Source organism: Poecilia mexicana, unplaced genomic scaffold (genome assembly GCF_051168715.1).
Source record: "Poecilia mexicana isolate PSO_F unplaced genomic scaffold, ASM5116871v1 scaffold_2, whole genome shotgun sequence".
In the NCBI taxonomy this organism is placed as follows: Eukaryota; Metazoa; Chordata; class Actinopteri; order Cyprinodontiformes; family Poeciliidae; genus Poecilia; species Poecilia mexicana.
In genome coordinates, this window is record NW_028263371.1 from 12,025,091 (window position 1) to 12,050,923 (window position 25,833).

The 25,833-nt window shown below is 38.8% G+C and overlaps 1 protein-coding gene and 1 long non-coding RNA gene across 3 annotated transcripts; both read right to left on the reverse strand.

The window, feature by feature from the left end:
* Positions 1-234: 234 nt before the first annotated feature.
* On the reverse strand, positions 235-13,187 carry LOC148160433 (NLR family CARD domain-containing protein 3-like). 2 transcript variants are annotated; one of them, XM_088010788.1, is made up of 10 exons: positions 12,881-13,187; positions 10,762-10,908; positions 9,866-9,985; positions 8,601-8,679; positions 8,294-8,495; positions 5,712-7,467; positions 3,755-3,934; positions 2,618-2,791; positions 1,942-2,094; positions 235-1,424 (listed from the first exon to the last, which is right to left on the reverse strand). In XM_088010788.1, exons 2-10 carry the CDS (start codon positions 10,887-10,889, stop codon positions 1,406-1,408), a joined length of 2,811 nt encoding a protein of 936 aa, XP_087866914.1. In that variant the 5' UTR covers positions 10,890-10,908; positions 12,881-13,187; the 3' UTR covers positions 235-1,405. The 2 variants fall into 2 exon arrangements, with proteins under 2 accessions (XP_087866914.1, XP_087866915.1); XM_088010789.1 differs by lacking the exons at positions 9,866-9,985; positions 12,881-13,187 and having other exon boundaries at positions 10,762-11,096.
* Positions 13,188-19,026: 5,839 nt separating this feature from the next.
* On the reverse strand, positions 19,027-21,564 carry LOC148160434 (uncharacterized). Its single transcript, XR_015764851.1, has 4 exons — positions 21,074-21,564; positions 20,906-21,001; positions 20,370-20,496; positions 19,027-20,157 (listed from the first exon to the last, which is right to left on the reverse strand). It is a non-coding gene; the product is annotated as an uncharacterized LOC148160434 (long non-coding RNA).
* Positions 21,565-25,833: the final 4,269 nt, after the last annotated feature.

Here is a 25,833-nt window from a genome sequence, read left to right on the forward strand (position 1 = left end):
TAGTGTTCAAGGAATGCTAACCAGATGTTAGAAGTAACAGGTAGAATACCTAACCTTTCAGCATTATTTGGAGAAGATTAGCTAAAGGTTTCAGCTAATATTTAAATAAAAAGTTGACGGTATTTATAAAACCTTAGGTAAAAGTTTTAGCTAACAATTTAAATAATTTGACGTTGGCTAAAGGTTTTAAAATGGTTGATGCAACACGTTCTGTAAAAATAAATTGCCTCAATATTTATTAACTGAGACTTAATGACTTTATTGCATTAATGTCTTCCAGTCATGAATCTCAGCAGTTCATGGAAAAGGTTCACCACAAAATCAGTTCAAAAGCTCAGATCAACTGAACAGGATGTTTCTGTTGTTACTAAATCAACCTAAATTATTTAGTAAACCTAAATAAACAAAGTAAAAATGAAAACTTAAATATATTTTCAATTCTTTGTTGATCCTAATACAAAAAGCTAGACAGCATGAAGGATTAAAATAAAAGGTGCAGTTATTATATTTGTACAAAGAGCATTATTAAAATATTTATTAACCAAATAACCCATATTAGGTTAGGAGAAATATAAAAACATGAACCAATCAGCACATTATCCCAGTGATTCTCTGATGTCTGAATAAATCAGTGAATCTCAGTAAAGAGCCTGATGTGACGCATCGAGTCCTAAAGTTCTCTAGAAAACTCAAAACATGAAACATGGAGTTAAAAAAGTAAAAACCAAAACAGACTGAGGAATATTAAAGCTGAGGATCAATGAATATGATGCAAAACTTCATTATTTAAAGACTTTTAGAATGACTATAACAAAATAACAATATATACAGAATATTAAAATAATGTCCAGATAAATGCTGGATGTTCCTGAAAACTGCTCTAAGATCAGAGTTCCTGTGGGACATCCAGTTCTAAACTGGTTCAACTGGTTTCTGTGATGGAAGCTGAAGTTTCTCTGCAGTTTCCAGTAAAGCATCTTTTTATCTGTGGAGCTTTGAGGAACATTTTCCTGTCAACAGAAGAAGAAGCAGCAGAGAAAAGAGGTTTGAAGTGTCTTTATGATTCAAAGCTGAACTGAAAATGATTCCCATGTTTCCATCTCAGACCATTTCTGGTTCCAGGATGAAAATGAATCAGAGAGAAAAAAGATCAACTTTCCAGTTGAATCCAGTTCAGATCAAAACTCCATGAAGCCTCTAAATGGAGCCCAGTTTGAATCGGATCTTTATTGATCCAAAGAGACAAACAATGTCAGACACTAAATGACAGACATGAGAAAATAAACGGGAGGAAAATCTTGGGGGTCAGAGGTCATCATCATGATCCAGTCAGAGTCTCTTTAGACTCAAACTGCTGCAGCTTCAACCTCTGAGGATCAGCAGGACACAGAGACCGTTCTCTACTTTACAGAGATAATCGCCACCTGCAGAGAGAAGAAGGAAGGAGAGATCAGATCAGTGAGTGTTTCCAGCCTCTCCAGCAGCAGTCAGTGACGCAGCACATCCAGTAGATGGTTTCCTGGCTGCAGTCAGACTGATCTCAGAGCTGTGACCAAGATGAACCTGATCACTTGTTTCCTGTTGAACTGAGAGAACAAGCAGATCTGAGATCAGATCTGCTGCTGCCACAGTTTGATGAATGAGGACCACTGTCTCTAGACATGTTGGACGGCTGGACGCTGGAGTCCAGCTGGACGTCCTGGAGACATGGACACAGCAACAACACTCATCTTCACACCAACACAAACACAGGAACACAGCAAGCTGCTGCTCCTCTGATTGGCTGATTGCTGTCTCTGTGTCCAATCAGGAAGCCTGAACCATTCTCCTCCCACTGAGAAGCTGCAGCTTTACTGGGAACACTGGAGCTTTGCTTTGATGCTAACTGGGTTTAGCTCAATATGCTGACAGCAGCTGGACTCACTACAAACATTTACTTACTGTAAAGTCTCTACAAAATGCTCCAGCTGCTGAACATCTGAATCCTTCAGGTTGTTTCCATCCAGGTTCAGATGTGTCAGATGGAGGCTGTTGGACTTCAGAGCTGAGGCCAGAAAATCACAGCTGATCTTTGACAACCTGCATCTCCTCAACCTGGATAAAGAACAAACGATGAGCTGAAGCCAACAGGATGCAGGTGAACCAGTCCAACAGAACCAGTTAAAGATCCTCATGAATATTAAAGCCAACAAGCTGCTGCTTCAATAAAGACCTGCTGACTTCAGAACCAGAACCAGAACCTGGTACTGGGTCATGTTGTGTTGGAGGATTTTAGTCAGTAAAATCATTCCAGGTTCTGATCAAAGTGTTGAAGCATCAATCATTGATTATTGATTTGTTCCTGTCAGATTCCAGGAATTCACTTTTCTAGAAAGGGTTGAATGACCTTTGACCTGCTTGACATGAGGGGGATTTCTACACACTGGGGGTCCGAATGCTGTCCTGTTCTGACCTCAGGTCAGCAGGTCCAGCTCAGTTACACAGAGGGACTAAATTAAACTCTGGATCCAGGAACAAACTCAGAAAATATTTATTAGAACAAAGGAAATGAACTTTGATTTATGATCAATTATAGATAATTAATCACTGAAATATTGATTATTATATAATTACAAACCTCAAAGATTCCAGTCTGCAGCCTTCAGTCTGTAGAAAACCACAGAGCTCTTTCAGTCCAGAATCTCCCAGGTTGGTTCTGTACAGGATTAGTTCTGTCAGATGGGTCGGGTTGGACCTCAGAGCTGAGAACAGAGACGTCCAGCTGGTCTCTGACAAACTGCAGATCCACAATCTGAATAAAGAATAAAAGATGAGCTGAAGCCAACAGGATGAAGTTAAAACTGAAATATGAACAAATAAATAATAAAATGTAGAAAATTAATTTCCCTGAATGTAAAAGAAACATAATGAACTGATTCTAACATCTGATCCAGTCAAACTGGTTTAAAGAGTCCAAACCAGCAGAACCAGAACATTTGATCAACAAAGAAACTCAAAGTTTTCTATGAGCAGCAGCCTGGATGAGGTGAGCTATTTCTGCTGGTTCCTGATCATCAGCTGGAGACCCGACTTGGTAACCGGATCAGAACCACTCAGTTTATTCATGAATGGCCTTGGGTTCTTCTTAAAGCTGCTGAAAGCCAATGGAGGCCATTATTTCCTAAGGAGACGTGACCTGATGAAGCTTCATCACAGAGACGAGGCTCCAACCGACTGACAGCTGTCAGACTGAAGAGGACGGTTCCTCTCTGACCCGGCCCAACAGAACCACAGCTTCAGGACAAAGTGAGGAACCTGCTGCTGCTGCAAACCTCACTGTCATTCAGCTCATCTAGATTTGCTTTTCTACAATCAGTCACTTCTTAGATGTTTCATTAATGATGATTTGAACTGGTCAGTGTTTGTGGCTCGACTGGAGGAAAACATTTCATTCTGGATGTAAAGATGAGAATCAGAAATAAAACAATCTGAATCTTTACCAACCAAACTGAAACATCTCCATCGTTAATTAACTTCATTTGAATTATTTTACTCATTTTGTTCATCAGTCAGAAACATTTTAAAAACTGAAAAACAAAGTTCAATGATCTCAAAGTCTGAAATAAGAAAATCATTTATTTATAAGGTAAAAGTGTTTGAAATTTGAATCTGACATTTAAAAATAATGTTTTTAAATATTACAACTAAATTATTAATTAAACTAAGGATTAAAGTATCAATGAATGATTTTATTGTATAATTAGAGAAAACAAACCTCAGATTCTTCACTTTACTGACTGAACTCTGCAGGATCTCAGACACATTCTTCATATCAGAGTCTCCAGCTCCATTTATGATGATCTCACTTATTTCCAGTTCAGTCAGATCTGGGTTGGACTTCAGAGCTGAAGCCAAAACTTCACATTCAGCCTGTTGGATCAAACAGCCACCAAGTCTGAGATGAGAGAAGAAATAAATTCAGTTCTAATGAAATCAATCTGGATCATAAACAGATAAAATATGATAACAGTGATGTCATCATGATGTCATCATCTGATCAACATCTGATCTTCAGTTTACTGAGTTTGACCCGACAGAGAGTCTGTGCAGCTCCTGACTAAAGTCCAGGTTCTGGTTCTGGTTCTGGTCCAGGCTTCATGTCCTCAGACCTTCAGCTCAGTCAGATGTTGAAGATCTTCTATCATCTGTGAAGGAAAGTTCAGTTTCTCTGCAGCATCAGAGCCTCAAAGGAGCTGCAGCAGCTGATGAAGAGGCTGACTGAGCTGAATGAAGGAAACTACTGGAGATGATGGAGAGGAGGAGGAACTGCTCACAGCTCTGACAAGTCACACTGACTTGGACTAGACCGTTTGGCTCCTTGAGATCTTCCACCAAGCAGGAAGTGAGTTATAAATGAAGTGAGCAGAGCAGGAAGTCCAGCCTGCTGTGGACCTCTGGCATCTCTGGGTTTGTTTAGCCCATATCTGCTGCTGCAGCATCTAGAATCCTCCTCATCATTAATAATAGTAGTATATTCTATAGAAACGTGGCTCCCAGCAGCAGATTATTAAATGCTGCCACAGAGGAAACTGGGAGCAGACCAGACACATGATGCTCCCAGTTGTGTCTCCGTTCATCTGCTGGATTTGATGCTGTAACAAAGTAGAAAGTGGACAGTCGTCAACCTGCTTCAGCTAAAAGCTGCAGATTGTTCTGGTCGTCCTGCAGAGCAGCAGCAGAACCGGTCCTGCTGCTCCTTCAGGTCTGGACCGTCCTCTGTTGGTCTGAGAGGAACTGGGACAAACTGGTTGTAAGAGGGACACATGTCTCTGCAGTGGTCTGTCCATCGTCTCAGAGGAACAAAGGTTTGGATGTCAGAAGAAATTGTTGCTAAACTCCTAAAGAGCTGAAGAGCAAAACCCCTGGAGGAGACGGAGCGTTTGGGTCCAGCAGCATCTTCATGGTGAAGCAGTGAAAGTTCTCCAGAACTAAAGAGGCTGGGATGTCTAAAGAGCTGAAGCTCATGTCTCTGCAGGTCTTCATGGAGGACAGCTAACAGCTTCAACAAAGGCTGCAGATGAAGAGTTGATGAGGAAAATGGTTCCAGCTCTGGAAGCAGAGTTCTCAGAGCTTTGGGAGGATCTGACAGAAACTAGGACTTTTTCTGGAACCAGACAACAATCACCACATTTTGGTCTCAGTTACAAACTCAGAGGAAACTAGTGGAGGAGGAAGAGGAGAGGATGATGACGGAATGAAGAAGATCAACACTGTTCACAAAGTTTATAATTAATGCAACGGTTTATTTTAATGGTTCAACTTTCCATCAAACCTAAACAATTATTTTATAAAAACAGTCAAAGATCCTAAAAGGTGAATTATGGAGCAGCAGCTCAACGAGTGAAGAGAGTTTAAAGTTTAAAAAGTCTCTCTGGCTGATTGGATCTGAGAGGAAATAGACATTTTCTAGAGTTCAGGGTTTTCTATTCATTTCAACCTGAAAACTGATAAAAAGTTAAATATTTTTAAAAGATCAAAATGTGTAAAAACCAGAAGCTGCAGCTGTCCTGGATGAACTGAATGTTTAGATGTTTGAATGGCTGAAATCATCCAGAGGATGAAGGAAGTAGTTAAAGGCCAAAAACATCCAGAATCAACTTGAAGAAAGAAGAAGAAACAGGAGGACAATAGTGCTGAATCAACATTCACACAATGAAAACATCTGGACTCACCGAGCCTTTCTGCAGTTCCTCACAGCTGGAAACAGTCTCAGTCGTCCATCATCTGATGTGTTGTACTTCTCCAGGTCCAACTCATCCAGAACCTCTGACATCTGCAGCATGAAGGCCAGAGCTGAACAGTCAGTCACTGAGAGCTCCTTCCCTGAATCCAGCAGCCGTTGGATCTCCTGATAAAATAAGACGTCGTTCATCTCCACCAGACAGTAGAAGATGTTGATGCTTCTGTCAGGAGAGATTCTATCAGTGTTCATCTCCTTCAGGTTGGTGATGATTCTCTGGATGGTTTCTGGACGGTTCTCTGTCTGACCCAGCAGATCCTCTAAGAGTCTCTGGTTGGACTCCACAGTGAGACCATGAAGGAAGCGGACAAACAGGTCCAGGTGGCCATTTTCACTGCTGAGGGATTTCTTCATGACTTTCTTCATGAAGTCATCCAGAGATGTTTCATTGTGTTCTTCTCCCAGGAACGTCTTGATGACCTCTGACCTCCTGCTGGTGAAGCAGTGGAGCATGTAGACGGCAGCCAGAAACTCCTGGATGCTCAGATGAACAAAGGAGTAGACGGAGATGTTGCGCGTTCCTCTCTCCGTTTTAAACATCTCAGTGAAAACTCCTGAGAACAAAGCAGCATCTTTGATGTTGATGCCACATTTATCAAGATCTTTGTCATAGAAGACCAGGTTTCCCTCCAGCAGCTGATCTAGAGCCAGTCTTCCTAGAGACTCAATCAGCTTCCTGTTCTCTGGACTCCAGATATTTTTTGTCTTTCGTCGTCCATCAAACTTTTCCTCCTTGATTTTGAGCTGAACCAGCAGGAACTCTATGTACATCTCAGTCAGGGTCTTGGGCAGCTCTCCTCCCTCTCTGGTCTTCATCACATCCTCCAGAACTTTAGCAGTGATCCAGCAGAAAACTGGGATGTGACACATGATGTGGAGACTTTTGGATTTCTGGATGTGGGAGATGATCCTGCTGGCCTTCTCTTCATCACCTCTGAATCTCTTCCTGAAGTACTCCTCCTTCTGGGGGTCAGTGAACCCTCTGACCTCTGTTACCATGCCAACGCACTCAGCAGGGATCTGATTGGCTGCTGCAGGTCGTGTGGTTATCCAGAGGAGAGCAGAGGGAAGCAGTTTCCCCCTGATGAGGTTTGTCAGCAGAACATCCACTGAGCTGGACTCTGTAGCATCAGTCAGGATCAGATTATCATCAAAGTCCAGAGGAAGTCGACTCTCATCCAGACCGTCAAAGATGAACAGAACCTGGAACTTTTTAAAGCTGCGGATTCCTGCGTCTTTAATATCTTCAAAGAAGTGATGAATCAGTTCCACCAAGCTGAACTTTTCTTCTTTCAGTACATTCAGCTCTCTGAAAGTGAATGGAAATATGAACTGGATGTTCTGGTTGGTTCTGCCCTCAGCCCAGTCCAGAGTGAACTTCTGTGTTAACAGTGTTTTCCCAATGCCAGCCACTCCCATGGTCATCACTGTTCTGATTGGTTGATCACTTCCAGGTTTAAAGAGGTCTTCTCTCCTGATTGTTTCTTGTTTCCTGGATGCTGTTTCAATCCGTCTGACCTCATGTTCCTGGTTGACCTCTCTAGTTAACCCCTCTGTGATGTGGAGCTCTGTGTAGATCTGGTCCAGAAAGGTTTGATTTCCAGGTTCAGCGACGCCTTCAGAGAGACTCTGGAACTTCTCCTTCAAGTTTAACTTGAGTTTCCGTTGACATTTTCCAGCTCCAGTCCCTGCATGGAGACAACACACTGTAAGGTCTGGACAGGCCACTACAGCTGGGGAGAGTGACCAATGAAAACAGCAAACTGGGACACAATATTACGCAGCACTGGGTCAAGCCAGGGAACTGTTCTCTCCACTGTCCTGTTTACTCTTTACAAACCGACTTCCAGTAGAAATCCAGGTTCTGCCCTAAGCAGAAGGATTCAGAGACACTTTGATAGTTGGTTGTTTAGGGATAAACAGGAAAAACTGTAGAAAAACCTTGGCAAGAACTTTTTGAACTTGATCTGCATCAAATGCCTGCAGCTCAGTTCAACAAGGAGACCTTCTAGCCACCTCTTCTGTCTGGATGCATGTAGATGGACGGTAGACAGTCGGAGAGTTCATGTCATGCAGATCAGCAGCAGTTTATCATTTACTGGCCTCAATGTTGGCGCTGCTGCATCACAGGGTGAATTTGGTAGCTGTCTGTGTGTTTCTGAAGGTTCTTCATCTGCAGCTGAATGGAACATTTTTATGTACTGGGTGCAGGAATTAAAACTAAAATGGGTTTTTATCTTGTGCATTGCTGCCATGTTTGTTTTTTACAGTATTTTACGGTAAATATAAGGTTCCCAAAGTTTATATTTCATGAGCAGCAACCAGTCACCACAGGTGATGTTTAAATAAAAAAGCTGCTGAATCCAGAACCTCATTGAGCTCATGTGACTGTTTGATGAAGATTTTCTGTATTTGTTCGTTTCTCTCGTTTGATTTCAGTTGAATTCATTTTCTCATGTAATCATGTTTTAATTATTCAACATAACAGCAGAATTGTTGTAGAAATCCTCTTACTGCTCTGCAGACGGTCAGCCAGCTCCTCCTGCTTCATCTTCCTCAGGAAGTTCAGGGTGATCTTCATCACCGCCTCTCTGCTCCTCCTCTGCTCCTCATCCTCACTCTGACCCTCTGAGCATTCTGGGTCATCTGGACTCAGAACCTTTTGGATCTTCTTCAGCTCGTTCTTCACAAATGTGACAATGTTTTCCTCCAGCAGCTGGAACAGAATGAGAAGATATCAGACTAGATCTGAACATCAGGTCCATGTTGGACAGACTGACAGTCCTCTGGTCTACAGACTGAACAGAACCGATGTACAGACCATAAATATGGAGTCCAGCTGTGTTTGGTGCTGCTGGACAGACGGATCAGTGGGAACCTCTGAGCTCTGCAGATCCTCTCTGTGGAGGAACCAGGACAAATGAACCAGAATCTGTCTGTCCACACAGAGACAACATTATAGGTGCATGGCCACTTATAGTTAGATTTTCTATGTTACATTTTAATACCTTATGTATATGTGGCTCAGATTTGTATAGATAATCTATTCCAGAGTAGCTTTTGTGTGGATCTGAGTAAAATGTGTCGTCTCTCTTCTTGGGGTTGATATTTCTCCAAGCATCAATCAGACCAGCTCTTTATAATATTATTTAGCATTCTGGATGTCGTTGTCTGTGGCCCATAATCAGAAGAGTATCTAACTAATATATTATTTTAAACCGTATTAAAGTCTCCCCCCATCAGTTTCATTCCTTTTCCATCATCAGTTATTATTCTGACTGTTTGTTTCAGGAAACTGTCCTTCTCCTCATAAACATTTATTACTCAAATTGTCATTTCTCCGATTCGTCCTACAATCATTACATATCTTCCTTCTTTATCCTTTTCCTCTTTTTCAACTTCAAACAAAATCCCTATTTTGAGTCAAATTGCTGCCTTTTCCAAATGAAACAGAAAATGTCTGACCTGCCCTCTCCCTTCTCATTTTCTGTGTTGGTTCTCCATCAGGTGTGTCTCCTGTAATAAAGCTGCTGTGCATCACCTGAGCCAATGCTGGGTAACCAACCACAGCCAACATTCAGTGAATCTTTAAGATCCTTCATCCTGCCTGATGTCTCACTGAGCACTGAAGCAAAGAGACAGTAGAAAACAGGAGCAGGAAGAAAGACTTTTGAAGCTTTGAGTTTAAAAACCTTCTGCTTTAGTCTGTCTGTTATTACTGTTTGAAAGAAATGTGTTTTTATCTTCATTTAGGTTCAAATCAGCTTAAGATGCAAAACTGCATGATCACAATCCAAGTAGATAAATGTTATGTTGTTGGTTAAATCTTGGATTTAACAAGAAAATAAAAAGTTTATGAAGAAACTTTTTCATTTCAATGTTTTAGGGTTGAGTTTTGTTGTGGAGTTGGACAAAGTTTATCCCATGAATCAATCACTAGTCATCAATGTTAATAAATATCATGGAGCAGAAAATGGACGCATAATAAAGCCTCCTTTACTTTCTGCCTGTCTCCTCGTGTATCCAAGCCTAGAACCAGTCCTGCTCTGCAGAGTCACATGAACCAGATAGAAACTGGTTTCTTACTCTGGTTCTGATGGTCCAGGTTCAGTCCTGAAGTCTGGATTGTGTCCTTTGGACCGGTCACTCCTCATGGAGGGACAGCTGGATCCTGGAGGTTCTGCTCTCCCTCTGTGGTTCTGACCTCTGAAACACAAACATGTTGTTATTCAGATCAATCAGTGAGAAACTGAGATAAAAACCAGAGAAGAAGCTCTGAACACAAACTGCTGCAGGTCTGAAGCTCCAGAGTGAAACATTCAGACTGATCTGTTGGTCAAACTGAACCTTCATTCAATTTTATTAGTTCAGTTCATTTCAGCAGCAAGGCAGTTCAAGGTGCTTTGCATAATAAAGACAGAAAACTATAAAGAAAACACCAGGCATTCAACAACTGAACAGACATTATATTTGATGAGAGCATCACCAAAATCATAACCATCAAATATGTTGGTCACTGTTTCATTTATAATCAAAGCCACTAAAATCAGATGGTTTTTAGTCTGGAGTTAAAGAAATTCAGTGTTTCGACTCTTGTACAGTTTTCTGGAAGTTTATACAATTTAAACTTTGACAAACTCACCTGGTTCATCTTCTTGTAAAAATCAGTTTAGTGACGTGATTGAGACGAGAGACTAGTGATGGAAAAGTTACTACAGAGTAAAGAGTCAACTAGTTGCTGCAACATCCAGTTCAGAGACAATCTGAGTCGTTGCTCCTCACATTGTTGCTGGTTTTTGTTTTCATTTTCATCATTTTTCATTCAAACTGATTTACTGACCAACATCCTTCATGTTTAACTTTAAATTAATATGGAAGAAATTTAAGTTACTTTTGATCAAATACTGAAGATCAACCAGTTAATATCATCTATATTTTATCTCTATAGATTCACATGAACCAGATAGAAACTGGTTTCTTACTTCCTGTCTGAGGGTCCAGGTTCAGTACTGAAGACTGGAGGATGATCTTTGGACCAGTCACTCCTCACAGACGGACTGATGGGTCCTGGAGGTTTTGCTCTGTCCTTCTTTAGATCCAGATCTTCCATCTTCTGGACTTCAGTCAGCCTGAGAAAGAAACCAGAACCAGTCAGACCAGTGGTCCAGGTCCAGTAAGTGTCCAGTGAAGCAGAAAGCTGGTTCCCATCAGGAGTTCAGAGGATCAGAGTGAATCAGATGAATGAACAAGTGAACATTTCCTATGAACTAGTGAACTTGTTTAGCTCCCACAGTGGACCTGAACGCATCATGACTCTATTGTAGCTCCATATAGAGGGAGTCAGTGTGCAGAAGGTTCTGAGGGAGCAGCAGCTCAGGTCGGGTCCACAGCTCTCCTCCAGACAGAACCGGGTCCAGCTGGGATCTCAGCAACATGTCAGCCTCTGTGGTCATGTGAGCAGCTCAGCAGGATTTCCTCTCAGCTAAAGCTGCTTTCAGGGACCACAGCATCCAGCTGAGGTACCAGCTGGACCCACTGCAAGGAATCATGGGTAATCAGCTGCTTCAATGAGGGGATGAAGCCCCCAAACACTCAGCGAGGCCTGATTCTTTCTGCTGCAAGGAGCAACAAGAGGTAGAAATTAAAAAAGACCAAAGTCAGTGAAGAGGAAGAGAGGAAATCTGTGGACTGGTTAAAGCCGGTTCTGATCCAGACAAGAGAAACATTAGTTTGTGATGAACCCAGACTGATGAGGGACGGAGTGATGTGTTTCACTTTCTGCTGACTTCAACAAGCAAAGAAACTGGTTTAAAACTGTTTTTGTTCTGATTTTTAGGTTAAAAAGATTCACAGAGAGTCCCTACAACAAGAACACTGATGTAAAAAAGTTACATGAGGTTAACTTTTTTAGTTTAGTTTATTTAGGTTAGATTTGAGAAGGTCGTTGCTGCACACTCCACTCAAACAGATCAGATTTAGATGCAGCTGTCATGGTGGACCACTTTATCTCTAAAGCACTTAAAATAAAACAGCAGCTGACCAAAGGGTTGCAGGAAAATGAAAACAAATGATAAAATATAAGAAAAATAGAAATCAAACATCAGAAATACAAGTAGCAGTGCAGCATTAACCCTTGTGTGTGCAGGACTGAGGCAAACGTAGAGGTCTATGGAAAATGATCCAGGTTTTACGTGTGTGGGGTCGATTGGACCCCATTTCAACATACAAGGGAGGAGAGAAGGGTTTTAACCCTATAGCTCACTCAGGGTTAAAACCCAGAGAAATAAATGGGTTTTAAGTGAGTTTTTAAAAGTTGTATCATAGAGTTGATCATTCACCAGGTTAACTCTGCAGTTACTGAGCTGTGTTGTGGTCAAGACCACCTAACCCGAGACCAAGACAAGACCAAGACTTTTAGGGTCCGAGACCAAGTCGAGACCAAGACCGAGGGAAGTCGAGACCGAGTCAAGACCAAGAACAGCGGCCTGCGCTAAATGACACGATAAAATTTGAAATATTATCAAAATTGCTTCTCAAATTGATCTGAAAGATCCATATTCCCATAAAAACACCTAGATATTAAATACTTAATAAATTTTACCAATATTAAAGTGAAGTGCTACAATCCGCTGTGGTCTCGTGCCATCCCTAAAAAAATAACGCCCATATTAGTCATGTCAGAAACCATCACTGTCTGCACCTTTAAACATAGCAATTGAGGCAATGCTCAATTGCCTCAATTGAGCATTGAGGCAATTGAGCCTCAATGCACAACAAAGAGCAACAAAGAAGTAACAAACAAAGCAACAAAGAAGTATTATTATTATTATTTGTGTTATTTCTCTCATAATGTATCCTCACTTAGAATCACTTTATAAGCAGCAACGTCTCACAATAAAACATTTCATTTAATCTAATTCCTTCCTAGATCAGGCCTTTAATAAAGTAAACAGAGCGCTGCTGTGGGGACCACACCCTATGAGAGACGAGGCCCCCAGACCGAGGTGGCCGAGGCCCCGGGAAGCCTCGGAGGGTTTATCGGTCAGAAAGGCTCCAGAGAGCCGAGAGAGACTCGGAGGGACCCGGAGCGGCAACACTTACCTTTGTTAACAAGTCAACATGTTATTTCCACCCTCCGCTCAAAATGGAGGCTGACTTGAAGAAAAATATCAAAGTTAGTTTCAGTTTCTTTTTCACAGAAAGTCAGGTGACTTGTGTTTCCTTCTGCGTCCAGAATCAAAGTTTGATTCATCAGTTTCAGTTTACAAAGTGAAATAAAACTAGAATAAAGATAGAAAACTTTCGGTATTTCTGTTTTGCTGTTATTGAAGAAGATTTGGAGCTGAGCAGCTTTTTGTTCTGCAGAAAACCAGCAGAACAAACGAGTTTAACAGGTTTTTGATTGTGGATTATGAGCGCTCACTGCCCTCTGGTGGTCAACTATTGTAACTACAGATATTCCGCTACATACTAACCAGGTAATTTGTTTAACTTCATTTGTTCTCATTTTCACCTTTACCAGGTCAAATAAAATCAGCTTAAATTAATGTTTTTAAAGAGCCACTGCAGGGTTAATAAATGGAAAAGAAAATTAAACTTACTTAGTTAAAAATCCTCACAAAAAGAGGATGTCTGTAACTTTAAGAATCAAGCCTGAAAAAATATATAAACTATAAAAATGTGTAATTAAATCCAACCTGCTGAGATCAGAGCATTGAGCAGGATGAAAATGCTGCTCAATGCATTTTTTTTCCTAATGGGAAAAAAACTTAATATAAAAGTTAAAGTTTAAAATGTGACTAGTTAATATTACTTATTTAACTGCAATCTGTTGTATAACTGAATTCATCTGTGAATAAATGTATTACATGTACAACAACATCAAGGTGCAACTGCTAATATTATTTAAATACTTTAATCTGTTTTAAATGACTAGGAACAGGAAAGTTATACGGTGGTGGTGGAAAACCTCGGCAGAATTTAATTTCATGCTTCTAAATAAAAGTTTAAGGGTGGAAACAAGAAAAGTAAAATGCATTATTTAATATAAAGCTAACAGAGGATATGAACTCATTTCCATAGCTCTTAATGTGAAAGTATTCAAAAGAAGTGGAAGTGATGTGTAAATTCTCTAGCTTAATGGCATAGCTGTAGTTTCTTATCACCATAGACATCATACTGATTGTTTTGAAAAACACAAACCGGAAGTGTCTTATTTGTCTTTAAATTTGTCTCAGTATATAATATAAATATTACTTAATAATGTTCTAATGTTATTTACACATTTAAAAATATTATTTAGTAACTTACCAATAATTATCATTAACATAATATTAAAAATTATTCAATCTCCCGATTATTATAAAGGTTCTTTAAAACCCCAGCAACTTAGTCTTGCAAGAATATTTTACGCTTTCTTATTTTGTTTTACTGTTGGATCCACGAGCGCATCAGTGCATATTAATACATTTTAAAATATTAATTAAAGTGTGCAGTGTTGTGTAGCTGGTGCCCCCTCTCTTCCCTAGGGGGCAGCAGAGAGCAACATGTAGGCGATGGGAGGAAGAAGAGCTAGAAAAGTGTCCGGTTGTTGTGGGGAGCGCAGTGTGTTAGTTTTAGGGAAGCCAGCTGTTTGTTGTACTTGAGACCAGCCCGTTTAAAACCAGCCTCTGATTGGACTCTGAGCCAATGACAGTCCACACATCCTCCTTTTCATGCAGGCCTTTAAATAAAGACCTGGACTAAAGATTCTCTTTTTATCCTGCATTGTGATGCTCGACCATTAAGAAAGGATAACCTATGTTTAATGGCTTTTTTTTTTTTTTTTTTTTACAAGTATTTACCTGCAAGACAAAGAAAATGATTAGTGACCAAATGATCGCAGAAGGCCTACATTCAATGACTCTCAGGCGGTCATTGACGTCAATCTGTGACGTGTGATTCGGGGTTTGAGTATCCGAGGATCACGTCACCAATGACCAGCTGAGCCAATCAGGTGCAGATTACGAGCAGGCCTTATTACCTACAGTATTTCAATGTATTCTTTATAATTTTATATATTTCTATTTATAGCCCCTTTAGTTAAGATTGTATGTAATTTTTTTTGGTAATATAAATATACATTTTATAAACTGTTAGAATATTTGCGTTTTTGTTTTTACAAACACTGACTTGACAAAAAAAGACAAAGTGACCAAATTATCACAGAAGCGTTTTTTCGTTTGATTTTTACCCAGGAAGCACTTCGGCAAAACCGTGAGTGAAACGGTCAATGGGACTGATATATATTCCATTGAGGGACTTTAACATTAAATAGCCCTTTCTCAACAGGCGTGGACCCACTTTCTCTGTCTATAAGCGACTTGAAACCGCATCCCGGGCCGGTGGGCAGCCGCACCCCCAGCCCCCTCCATAGCTCCGCACCTGGCAATGTCGTTATACAAATTATTGTTTGGTGGTTAATCAGGACAAAATACGTTGTCTTGTGGACTTTTTTTGTGCCTATACTTTAAAATATCACCGTACTCGTTATTACAAAACTTTGCTAAATAGATGTTGGCAGCGACACTGAAGCTGTGTAATATCAGTGTACGTGAATCATATCCTGTCATTTCAGGTGCACAGTGACCTGCGCAGTTCGGTGGACACATTGCGGCTGCGCTGCAATGAATAAAGTCTGTCATGCAACGTATTAATGCGCAAAAAAAGAGTTGCGGTGATCTGTATTTGTCTGTATCCATTGTTGTGGGGAGGGGGGACAAGCACTGTTCGGGTAAAATTACTCAATCAGGTTTATTTATGAATTGTGCACAACTCAGAGCTGGTAGGACAACCAATCATGAAGCAGATCTCGGTGAAAAGCTCTGCCAGGCAGAGACAACATATGAGTTTTATACCAAGGGAAAAGAATTCAAAACATGGGCGACACAGTCTGGTTCTGATGCAGCTGTAGAAAACGACTCCCAGCCTTCTACATGTGACCCAAATAGCTCTTTTAATGAGCTCACAAGCATTTCATATAATATGATCAGCAGATGTTAACTTGTAGTAATTTTCCACCACTTTTCCCTCCTTTTGATTATTAGTAAATATGTAATATTTACTATTAATCACACGTCAAATTTTATTCCATCCCCACTGATTATATAAAAGGACATTTGTACAATTTTTATGGTGAGAAGTGAGAAATTATCCCATACATTTGAAGACATTACATATTCATTCAGTCACTGAAACATTATTCTGTAAGATGAAACAAAAACATATAGGCAGGATACAAAAAACCTACCGGCATTCATCCATTCATCCCTTTATTGTTTCTCCTTGCCAGGGAGACGGTCATCTATATCTTTTGTCATCTTTCACAAAACTTTAAAAGGAGAAATTTGAAGTAATGTATTTGGACCAGCAGAATACCAAACCGTTTTCAAAGTAATATGTCCAATTGCTTAAATAAGTCATTATTTTAATCCCAAATTCTTCCGTGCAAAATAAGTGCATCTATTTCAATCCTTAGACCTCCCTGTGACATGCTTTTATGTTAACCCCATTCACTTTTGATCTATGCACAGTTTAATTTTGGTGTTACAGCCTAAATGTACATATTAAGTCATTTAGTTCATTTGTTTAATCTAAACCTTAATGTCTTATTTTAATGTGGTAACAGAACATAAATTTGTGCATTCCTGATGCGTAATTAAATAAGTCCAAAGTTTTAAACTTATCAGTTTTCATTTTACACACATTAAAGTTAATTTTAAGTTGACTTCTCTCATGTCTAGAAGAATGAATTTCTAAACTCTTAAACATCCTGAGGAGTCAAACAACTAAGAAAGATTATAATTAAGCTACCAAATTTCATGTGTTTTCTAGGAAACCCCACAAAAAAATGACATTAGTGCAGTGAAGGTACAGATAAGTTTCTGTTCAAAACCCAACAAGAAAGCACAGATTTTCCATCTGTAGGTAAAGCGTAGAAGCAGGAACACGGATCGTCTGTCTGCTCAGGAGGATTTGTTCCCTCCTGTCAGAAAAGTCTAAATCTTCACTCTCCGCTTCGGTCACTCGCCAGTGGACCAGCAATAGTCCTTTGAGTGGAGATCCTTTCAGAAACATCTAAAGTCGCTGTCGCTCTGGACGTTGTCCTCTTTGGTGTCAACAGTTGAAGTTCTTGATACTTGGTAGAGGGAAGTTTTGCTGCTGCTTCAGATTTAAAGTCGTGATCTAGATGGACGTTACAGACAGGTCGTCCTTCACAGTGGTTGATGTGGATCCAGGTTGTTCCTTCCTTCTCGCCCCTCTGCCCCAGTCGGTCTCGGTGCTGCTGCAGCCAAATCCTGCCCCGTCTCTCTCCTCCAGCTTCCTGTCAGTCCAACTGGTTCTGGTGTTGGTTCTTTGGGTTATCCAGATCGTCCCTCAGGAAATGTCCATGTTGTCCACAGATGAAACAAGAGTCAACAGTTCAGAGTCTTTTTCTCTCACAGCTCCTGTGAGAGAAGAGCTTTTCTTCCTCTTCGCTGATACTGGACAGCAGACCAGCGGAGGTTTTCAGTCCAAATGTCCAACAGGAGACCGACAGTTGTCCCCTGCAGGTGATGGAGGTCTTTTTTGTCTTCTTGATCCTCCAGATCTTCTCCATCATTTTCATTGGCTGGTTTTGTAGGAGGGACAGATGGGAGGCATTGAGGTCAGAGGTCAGATGCACCGTGTGAGGCTCAGACAGAAGGGAAGAGAAAAAGCAAATAGAAAATCGATGAGGGTTTGTCTTGTCATTTTCCTTGTTGTTTTCCATACATATACATTTATACTTATGAATCTTATTTTAACCTTTTACGTGATCATATAGTTTTAGTCATTTATTATCCATCCAGTATTATGGCTCCTGTTTTTGGAAAAGTTTGTCAGAGAAACCTGAGGGCTCATTGTTGGAACAGCTCTTAGAGCTGCTTTTAGTATGAAAGGGTCCCTTATAAATAAAATTCATTAATTGATTGATCCTTTTAAGAAATATTTTTTTATTTATTCAAACACACAAAAGAAAAATTAAACATATTAAGGCCTGTAATTTATCAACAAGAGATTTATGTTCAGCATTTTATTCCAATCAATTCACCCAGAGGAGGAGGTTGTGTGCTGGAACCACTTAGACCCGTTCTTCTAGAACTGGGTGGGATTTCCTCTGTAGACTGCAAACGTCTTCACAGAATCCAACAAATCAGCTTTGTGGTCGCTCTGCCTCTTAATCCTCTAAGAGGGGCCTTTATTTCCAATAAAGGTCTTTAGGATTCTCTAAAGGTTTGGTTCCCTCAATTTAGAAAACCAAAACTCAAGGAACCACCTGCCTTATTGACCTTCCTTACGGCTCGTGTTCAGTCTCAGGGTGCTGGATTTGGGGTGGAACCCTCCATGCATGGTTAGTAGCTTCCGAGTCTTAACATCCGTGGTGTTTGTCTCCTCCTTTGGCCAGCTAGTTATTCCTGCAGGGTGTCTGATTACTGGTAAGGCATAGCTGTTTATCACACAGATCTTGTTCTTGCCATTGAGCTGGCTTCTCAGGACTTGCCTTATTCGTTGGAGGTATTTGGCTGTGGCTCCTTTCCTTGTGACCTCATCCAGGTTGCCATTTGCTTGTGGTATTCCCAGGTACTTGTAGCTGTGCTCAATGTCTGCTATTGTTCCTTCTGGGAATGAGACCCCTCTGTGTGGACGACCTTCCCTCTCTTTGTAACCATCCGGCCACACTTCTCTAGTCCGAATGACATCCCGATGTCAGTGCTGTAGATCCTGGTGGTGTGGATCAGTGAGTCGATGTCTCGCTCGCTCTTGGCGTACAGCTTGATGCCATCGTCTCAAAAGTGAAAATCAGATGTTTACTTTACAAAGATCCTGGAACAAGTCTTTAAAGACACAAATATCTCCATCACGGTGTACAGCCTGCCCATTTAACATCCCATTGGTGTAAAATAAACAAATGAGGGTGGAATATGGGGGTAAATACAACATTATATATTTACAAGGTTCTAAATATAGAACCTCCTCCTGCAGCACTATTATCTAAGGAATAAAAGTTCTTCAAATAAAAGTACCATAATGACAACTCAGTTTCCTGCCATTGATTTAATGCAAAACTTATTGCAAACTTTGATGTTGCTCTCTGTCACTATCGCACTACATGATATTACTAGTACTAGTACATCAAGCTACAAAAATGATCCAACAAAGAACACCAGGCAAATGAAATACAATGGTTATGTATACATTGTTTTATTTATTAAAATGTAAATTTAAATTGAGGAAGAGTTTGCTCCTCTAGCTTTATTTTCCTGAGCCAGATTCAGGACCAAGAATGTTTTCACAAGCGTTTTTAGGTCATGACTTTATGGTGATTCTTATGCTTGTTTTCAGACTGTTTAGACTTTGTGTACTGTGAATTATGCCGAATAGGATATTATGACCAGTGTGTTTGAAAATTGGTTCGTAAGTCAAACTTAACATCACGGTTTCTGACAATAGGGATGACCTTCATCTGCTCAGACACCAGGCCATGGTATGTGGAAAAATGTATTGGAAAGAAATGTACATATTTTTAGTTTGACCTCAAAAATGAACTTTTCATGTTACCAAAAAAATACCAATTTTTGCTTTCATCATCCTATAAAACATTGCTCATCATTTTTCTTCAGTCCAGTCCGTTGGGCAAATTGAAACCTTTCATAATACAATTAATTTGATTTACATAACACTAATTTACAATAGGTAATCTTAAGACAATTTACAAAAAAGTCATTTCCATTCTACTTAACAGTGCAGCAATTTAAATGTATTATTTAAGACAGTAAAAAAAAAGTTAAGTTATCCTAGTTAAAAATGTGGATTGCATCAAGTCATTGACTTGTTATTGACTTGACTTGTTTATATGCTTCCCCCTCTTCAAATTACTTTTACCCTGTAATGACTGATTTTATCCATATTTTCAGGGGAACCAACATGTACGTATGCTACCTTCTTTCTTTGTTTCTTTATTACTGGGCACTAATGGAGTTCCATAAAGTCTCGTAGTAAAAGTCACATTAAGACACAATCAGAAAGCCTCATGCTGAACCGATTCTCCCCACAACCAGCCATCCTCCAACGTTTGTTTATCAAGTCAGAGTTTCAACAAGAAAGAGTACAACCAGTAAAATTGTTGCTTTATAAGTCACAACAAGTGTACATTTTATCTCTAGGTTTTATGTAACACCATACTAATAAGCTACATGATTGTTGGTAAATAATATCACACCGAACACAAATCCTAATCATAAATCTCTACTGGATCTGCTCCTCTCTTCTTCTTCTGCAGTCCCTGGATTAAAAGGAGCAATTGATGTTTGTTCGTTCTGTAAGAAAAAAAAAGTTTTGCTTCTTTTACATTGTTGTTTTTAGAGCACACAAATTATACAGTACTTAATAAATTAAAATAAATGTTGTTCATTTACATTATATCCATTTAGCCACAAAAGGAAAGTTATTAGTTATGCTCTACAATTCAGAGGGGAAAAGGTTTTTGACATTTTAATGAGATCCACATTTTTTTAAAGTCTTGACAAACCTTGAAGTCTCTTCAGCTCGTGGAGTCGTTTCAGTGAAGTTAGCGTTTGTGGAGGGAAACTTGCTGTCGCTGCTCTGCTCAGTCAGAAAGTTACTAATGTCAGAAAAATCTGCTGTCATGTCATGAGCTGGAAAAAAACATCAACAAGCATGTTTGCAAAAATAGAAGTCACATCGAATTTTCACTTAAGACCTATAAAATAGTTTTATGATTTTGGTTATGGCTGTAGAATTTAAACTGAGGCAACACTGAACAATAAATTGTTGGGTAAATAGTGTGAAAAAGAGGAGATATTAAAGACATGCTAACCTAAATGGCTGCAAATGCATCCAATGCTCAAAATGAATCAAACTCACGTAACACAGTGTAATGATTCACCTCTGCAGCACTTTGAGTCACCAAGCTTTATGCTTTTCAAACCCTTGTTATTTGGTCAGTTTGATTTCAGAAGAGCCGATGACATTTTTTATTACAGAAACATGAAATTTACTCTATTAAAATGTACTCATCTTTCAGATGACTAGAAGAAGACTCACTGCGTTCACTGATGGCGATGAGTTCAGCCAAAAGTAAAACATTCAGGAATCCCAAAGCCACACAGAGGCAGAGCCTCTCTTTGGAGCCGTTCGAACCTTAACGAAAACCTGAACTTTACCAAAATGTAATTAGATACATACTAGATTTATCTGTAACTTTATTCTTACCTGTGTGATTAGATGCAGTTTGTCCAACAGGTTCCATGTTGATGTAAATTTCCTCCATCGGTTCAGACTCTGTGCTGCTTTAAACATTGACTATAAAATCCACTGCAGTCGCAGAACTAAATGAAAAACTGTGGGAAAGAGGTGAGATGTCTGGTGTTCAACATAAAAAGTAACATATTTTAGAGATAACAGTCAAATAAAGAAATTCATGTGTGCGGTTTCAGAATTATTTTCTTACACAACATAAGATTCTTGAAGGTTTTCAATAGTTTCATAAGTTCATATTTGCTGATTCGGTTCTGTATCGTTGAATATTTATTTCTCCTTTGTTTTCCTTCAGCTCGGTTAATCCTACTCATAATAAACACATTGCACTTTTCTATCGGTGAAGAAAATAATTGACTTTTACAGTCATGCACAACTTTGCAGCCTGCCGTATGGTATCAGAAATTAGAAATAGTTTTAAATCGCTGATATAAGGATGAAAAGTGTTTGATATAAGGATGCTGTGATGTTCCTGCTCCTGGTGTCCAGACATGGTTCCTAAAGGGTAATAAATTGTTGGAGCAGATGACCGGTTGGATCATATGGACCCAACAGTTTTACGGGTCTCATTCTGTCCTGATAACTAGTCATAGCCTTTCTCCCAGTAAATACAACTATCATCTTTGTAGTTTTATTTCTAAATCCTCGTTTAACCCTGTTCCTTGTCTTCTTACTGTCTAGTAGCAGAAACACTGACATTAAGAAACAACAATATTACCAAACTTCTATAACCGCTGGATCGAATAATTATGAAATTGTACGTATTTATTAATAATTTAAAGATATATACTTTTAGGACTGCCGTTTAGTAAAAAAGCCGTATGACCTGGCTGCTAGTGTCTAAAACTCAGTCACCATGTCTTCTGAGGGACATCAACAGTTTGACAAACAGTTTGCTTTGTGAAGCACCGCCTCACTGGGAGGGAATCGAAAGGCTAACAAGCCAATCAGCTGCATGTTGGGCGGGTTAAAGTAAGAGAAACCAGATACTGCATTCAAAGCATGAAGAAGACCAGCAAGCAAAGCTTTCACAGAGTGGATGTAGTAGAATATCAAAGTACAGGAGACACAGGATAGAAGATTTGACTGAATCGAGACGTTGTGCAGAAGTTCAGACTGGGAAGCTAACTGGAAAATTGCTAGCCAAGTATGTGGAGCAGGAAAATGGGTTGTAGTTACTTAAATTTATGCAAACCAATTGTCTCAAAAGATTCAATTACTGCAACATGTAAAAGACAAGTGTAGCTACATTGTGTGATTTTGGCAAATAATATTCTTAAACTCATCCAAAATATTATTCAATGCAAAATGTATTTTACTTTCTGCCAGCAGCAGCAGCAGCAGCAGCTGCAGCAGCAGCAGCAGCAGCAGCAGCAGCAGCAGCATCAGCAGCAGCAGCAGCAGCTGCAGCAATGTATTTACTGCATGTCGTTACTTGACATAGCGGTTCTGTTCCAAACCTTTTGGTTTGCTTGAGTAGAAATGGAGTAATGTCTGTGTATGTTAAAATGTTAAACATTTACCACCCAAAATCCTCACTACTTTCAAATAGTTCACTTTTTATTTTATTCTAGTTGTTGCAGACTCAACTTAAATTAGATTAACTTATAAAGCATCTTTTTTTCTTTTCTAAATCCAAAAGTTCCTGCCGCTTGTTTAAGATGAGTACAAACAAGTTGTTGAGAATGAAGTGATGTTCACTTGAACTCTTTAATTAAGCAGAATGTTTTATTTTACAGTGAGGAAGGCCGGAGTCCAGCTTTAGCAGACGGCTGGAGGCATCTGATCCACTTCAAACTCAGTACCTGTTTGCTCTACAGCTAAAATTTGGTAAGATTAAATTTAGTCGACTAAAGAAAGTCAGACGGTTCATTCTCCAACGAGTGAAATCTCTTGAGGTTGTCAAGTTCCTTGTTTGTTCAGATCTTGGTGGTCATTTCCATAGTATTGTTACTAATTAACAGTTGATTCTTTTGTGTCTAGATACAATCTGATCATTCAGTTCACAATTGAAGTTTTATTATCAGGATTCTGCAAATTGAAATTTTTCATAGTATATTTCATTCATTCTTTTCACAGTCAAAGCTCCCTAAAAGGGATAGATTACCTTTCTGTGAACTATAATTTTGATTCCTTGGAGTTTCATGATATTTTACGAAATCTGACTGATGTGATCTTCTTGAACGCAGACTGATGCTTCACATTTATATACTTATCAGTTACAAGAGGTGACCTGTCTGTTAGTGAACATTAATGAACAGGTAGCATCATTAGGACCAAGGGAAAAATAAAGCTGTAGATCATTTTAAAGGTAACAAAACAATTTACCACGTTGTGACCAACTCATGGAGCTTGGTTGTGTAGCGAGCAGGTTTTACTCTTTAGGTAAGTGTACCAACAGCTAAGTTGGTTAATGTTATTATAAGTTGGGCCAGGTGTCAGAAGATGTAAGTAAGTCTCCGTGAGAGGGGCTACTTGAGAAAAAAGCAAAGATTCACTGATTGAATTGTTGGTCGATAGCCTGCATATATTTGAATTTGTGCAACAAACATTGAAAGAAAAGCAAAAAACTATATAAATCCTGAATGATCATTCAGTTTGATAAATATTTACATAGAGCATCATTCAATAAATCGATAGAAATCCAAGTGCTCACATCAAAACATCAAATCTAAATAAATAGAAATTTTACTAAATATTTTAAGACTGACGGTTCACATTGATAATTTATAATTTTTTAGTAATGGAACCTTAACAACTACAGGTGAACTATATTTTGTTAGAGCACTTAAGCATGTAAGATAACGGATGGAGTAAAAGAATCATTAGGGCCAAAAAAAGCAAACAGCGTATAAGTCAGAGACAAAAGCTGTAGATAATTTTAAAGGTAGCAAAACTATTTACCATGTTGGAGCAACTCTTGGAGTGTGGTTGTACAGGGTAAAAAACTTTAAACTTTGGGGAAAACTGAAAGATAAATATGAGCAGCAGCCTCACCTGGGCCTGTTTAGTCGCTGTCACATATTATTAAGAAATACATTTACAGATGAGGAACTTTTACTGAAATGTATCACACTAGCAAGTGTTGCATTAAAAAAATCTGTGAGTTTCAAATGTACCAACCTTTACTATTTTGGAGAAACCATGAAGCACTGACAAGATCAGTGTTGATTCAACAACAGAAAAAAAAAGACTGAAGCAAAGTAGCATTCACAATGATGTGAGGACAAATTCTGGAAAGGGATCGATGTTAGAGTTTGTCTTTCACTTTAACTGCAGAAAGCTAAAAGTAAAATTTGAGTAGCCTCATGTAGGCCTGTTTAGTACCTGACACATATCCTTAAGAAATACAGTTACAGATGAGGAACTTTTACTGAAATATATCACACTAGCAGGTGTTACACATAAATATTGCAGTAAAACAGTTAAACTGTTGTTTTCCTTCAGAACAATTGCCTGAGACAGTCATCAACGGTTGCAGGGTCAGAGGTCAGCCCCTCTTAACTAGCTATAAGTCTGTTGTCAAACACCAAATAATGCAGTTTAAGCTATTGTCAGAAGGAATGTCTCACATATTCTAGGGATTTCGCATACTTTACGACATCAGAGGCTGTAGGACCAAAGATCAGTTCTATCTAGGACTTCGCATAGTTGAGGACATCACAGGCTGTGATGTCAGAGGTCACACCTGTCTGCCATGCTCTAAGTTTTTTCTCATGTCCTGTTAAAGAGAACATTAGAGAACATTAGCTAAAGGTTTTAGCTAACATTAAAATAACAATTTGACGGTATTTAGAGAATCTTAGCTAAAAGTTTTAGCTAACACTTTAAATAACAATTTGACGTATTTAGAGAACCTTAGCTAAAAGTTTAAGCTAACAATTTAAATAACGATATGACGTATTTAGAGAACCTTAGCTAAAAGTTTAAGCTAACAATTTAAATAACAATTTGACGTATTTAGAGAACATTAGCTAAATGGTTTAGCTAACATTTAAATAATTTGATGGTATTTAGAGAACCTTAGCTTAAAGTTTAAGCTAACAATTTAAATAACAATTTGATAGTATTTAGAGAACATTAGCTAAATGTTTTAGCTAACATTTAAATAACAATTTGACGGTATTTAGAGAATCTTAGCTAAAAGTTTTAGCTAACACTTTAAATAACAATTTGACGTATTTAGAGAACCTTAGCTAAAAGTTTAAGCTAACAATTTAAATAACGATATGACGTATTTAGAGAACCTTAGCTAAAAGTTTAAGCTAACAATTTAAATAACAATTTGACGTATTTAGAGAACATTAGCTAAATGGTTTAGCTAACATTTAAATAATTTGATGGTATTTAGAGAACCTTAGCTTAAAGTTTAAGCTAACAATTTAAATAACAATTTGACGGTATTTAGAGAATCTTAGCTAAAGGTTTTAGCTAACATTAAAATAACAATTTGACGGTATTTAGAAAACCTTAGCTTAAAGTTTAAGCTAACAATTTAAATAACAATTTGACGGTATTTAGAAAACCTTAGCTAAAAGTTTTAGCTAACAATTTAAATAATAATGTGACGGTATTTAGAGAACATTAGCTAAAGGTTTCAGCTAACATTTAAATAACAATTTGACGTTATTTATAAAACCTTACGTAAAAGTTTTAGCTAACAATTTAAATAATTTGACGGTATTTAGATAACATTAGCTAAAGGTTTTAGCTAA

What these genes read in the sequence shown, in the direction of transcription:
- LOC148160433 (XM_088010788.1), bottom strand. Translation starts at nt 10,889, where the DNA reads ATGGAAGATCTGGATCTAAAGAAGGACAGAGCAAAACCTCCAGGACCC. An exon ending in CCTGGACCCTCAGACAGGAA is followed by an intron (nt 9,986 to 10,761) that starts GTAAGAAACCAG and finishes TTTGTGTTTCAG; the next exon opens with AGGTCAGAACCACAGAGGGA. An exon ending in AGTAAAGTGAAGAATCTGAG is followed by an intron (nt 2,792 to 3,754) that starts GTTTGTTTTCTC and finishes TTCTTTATTCAG; the next exon opens with ATTGTGGATCTGCAGTTTGT.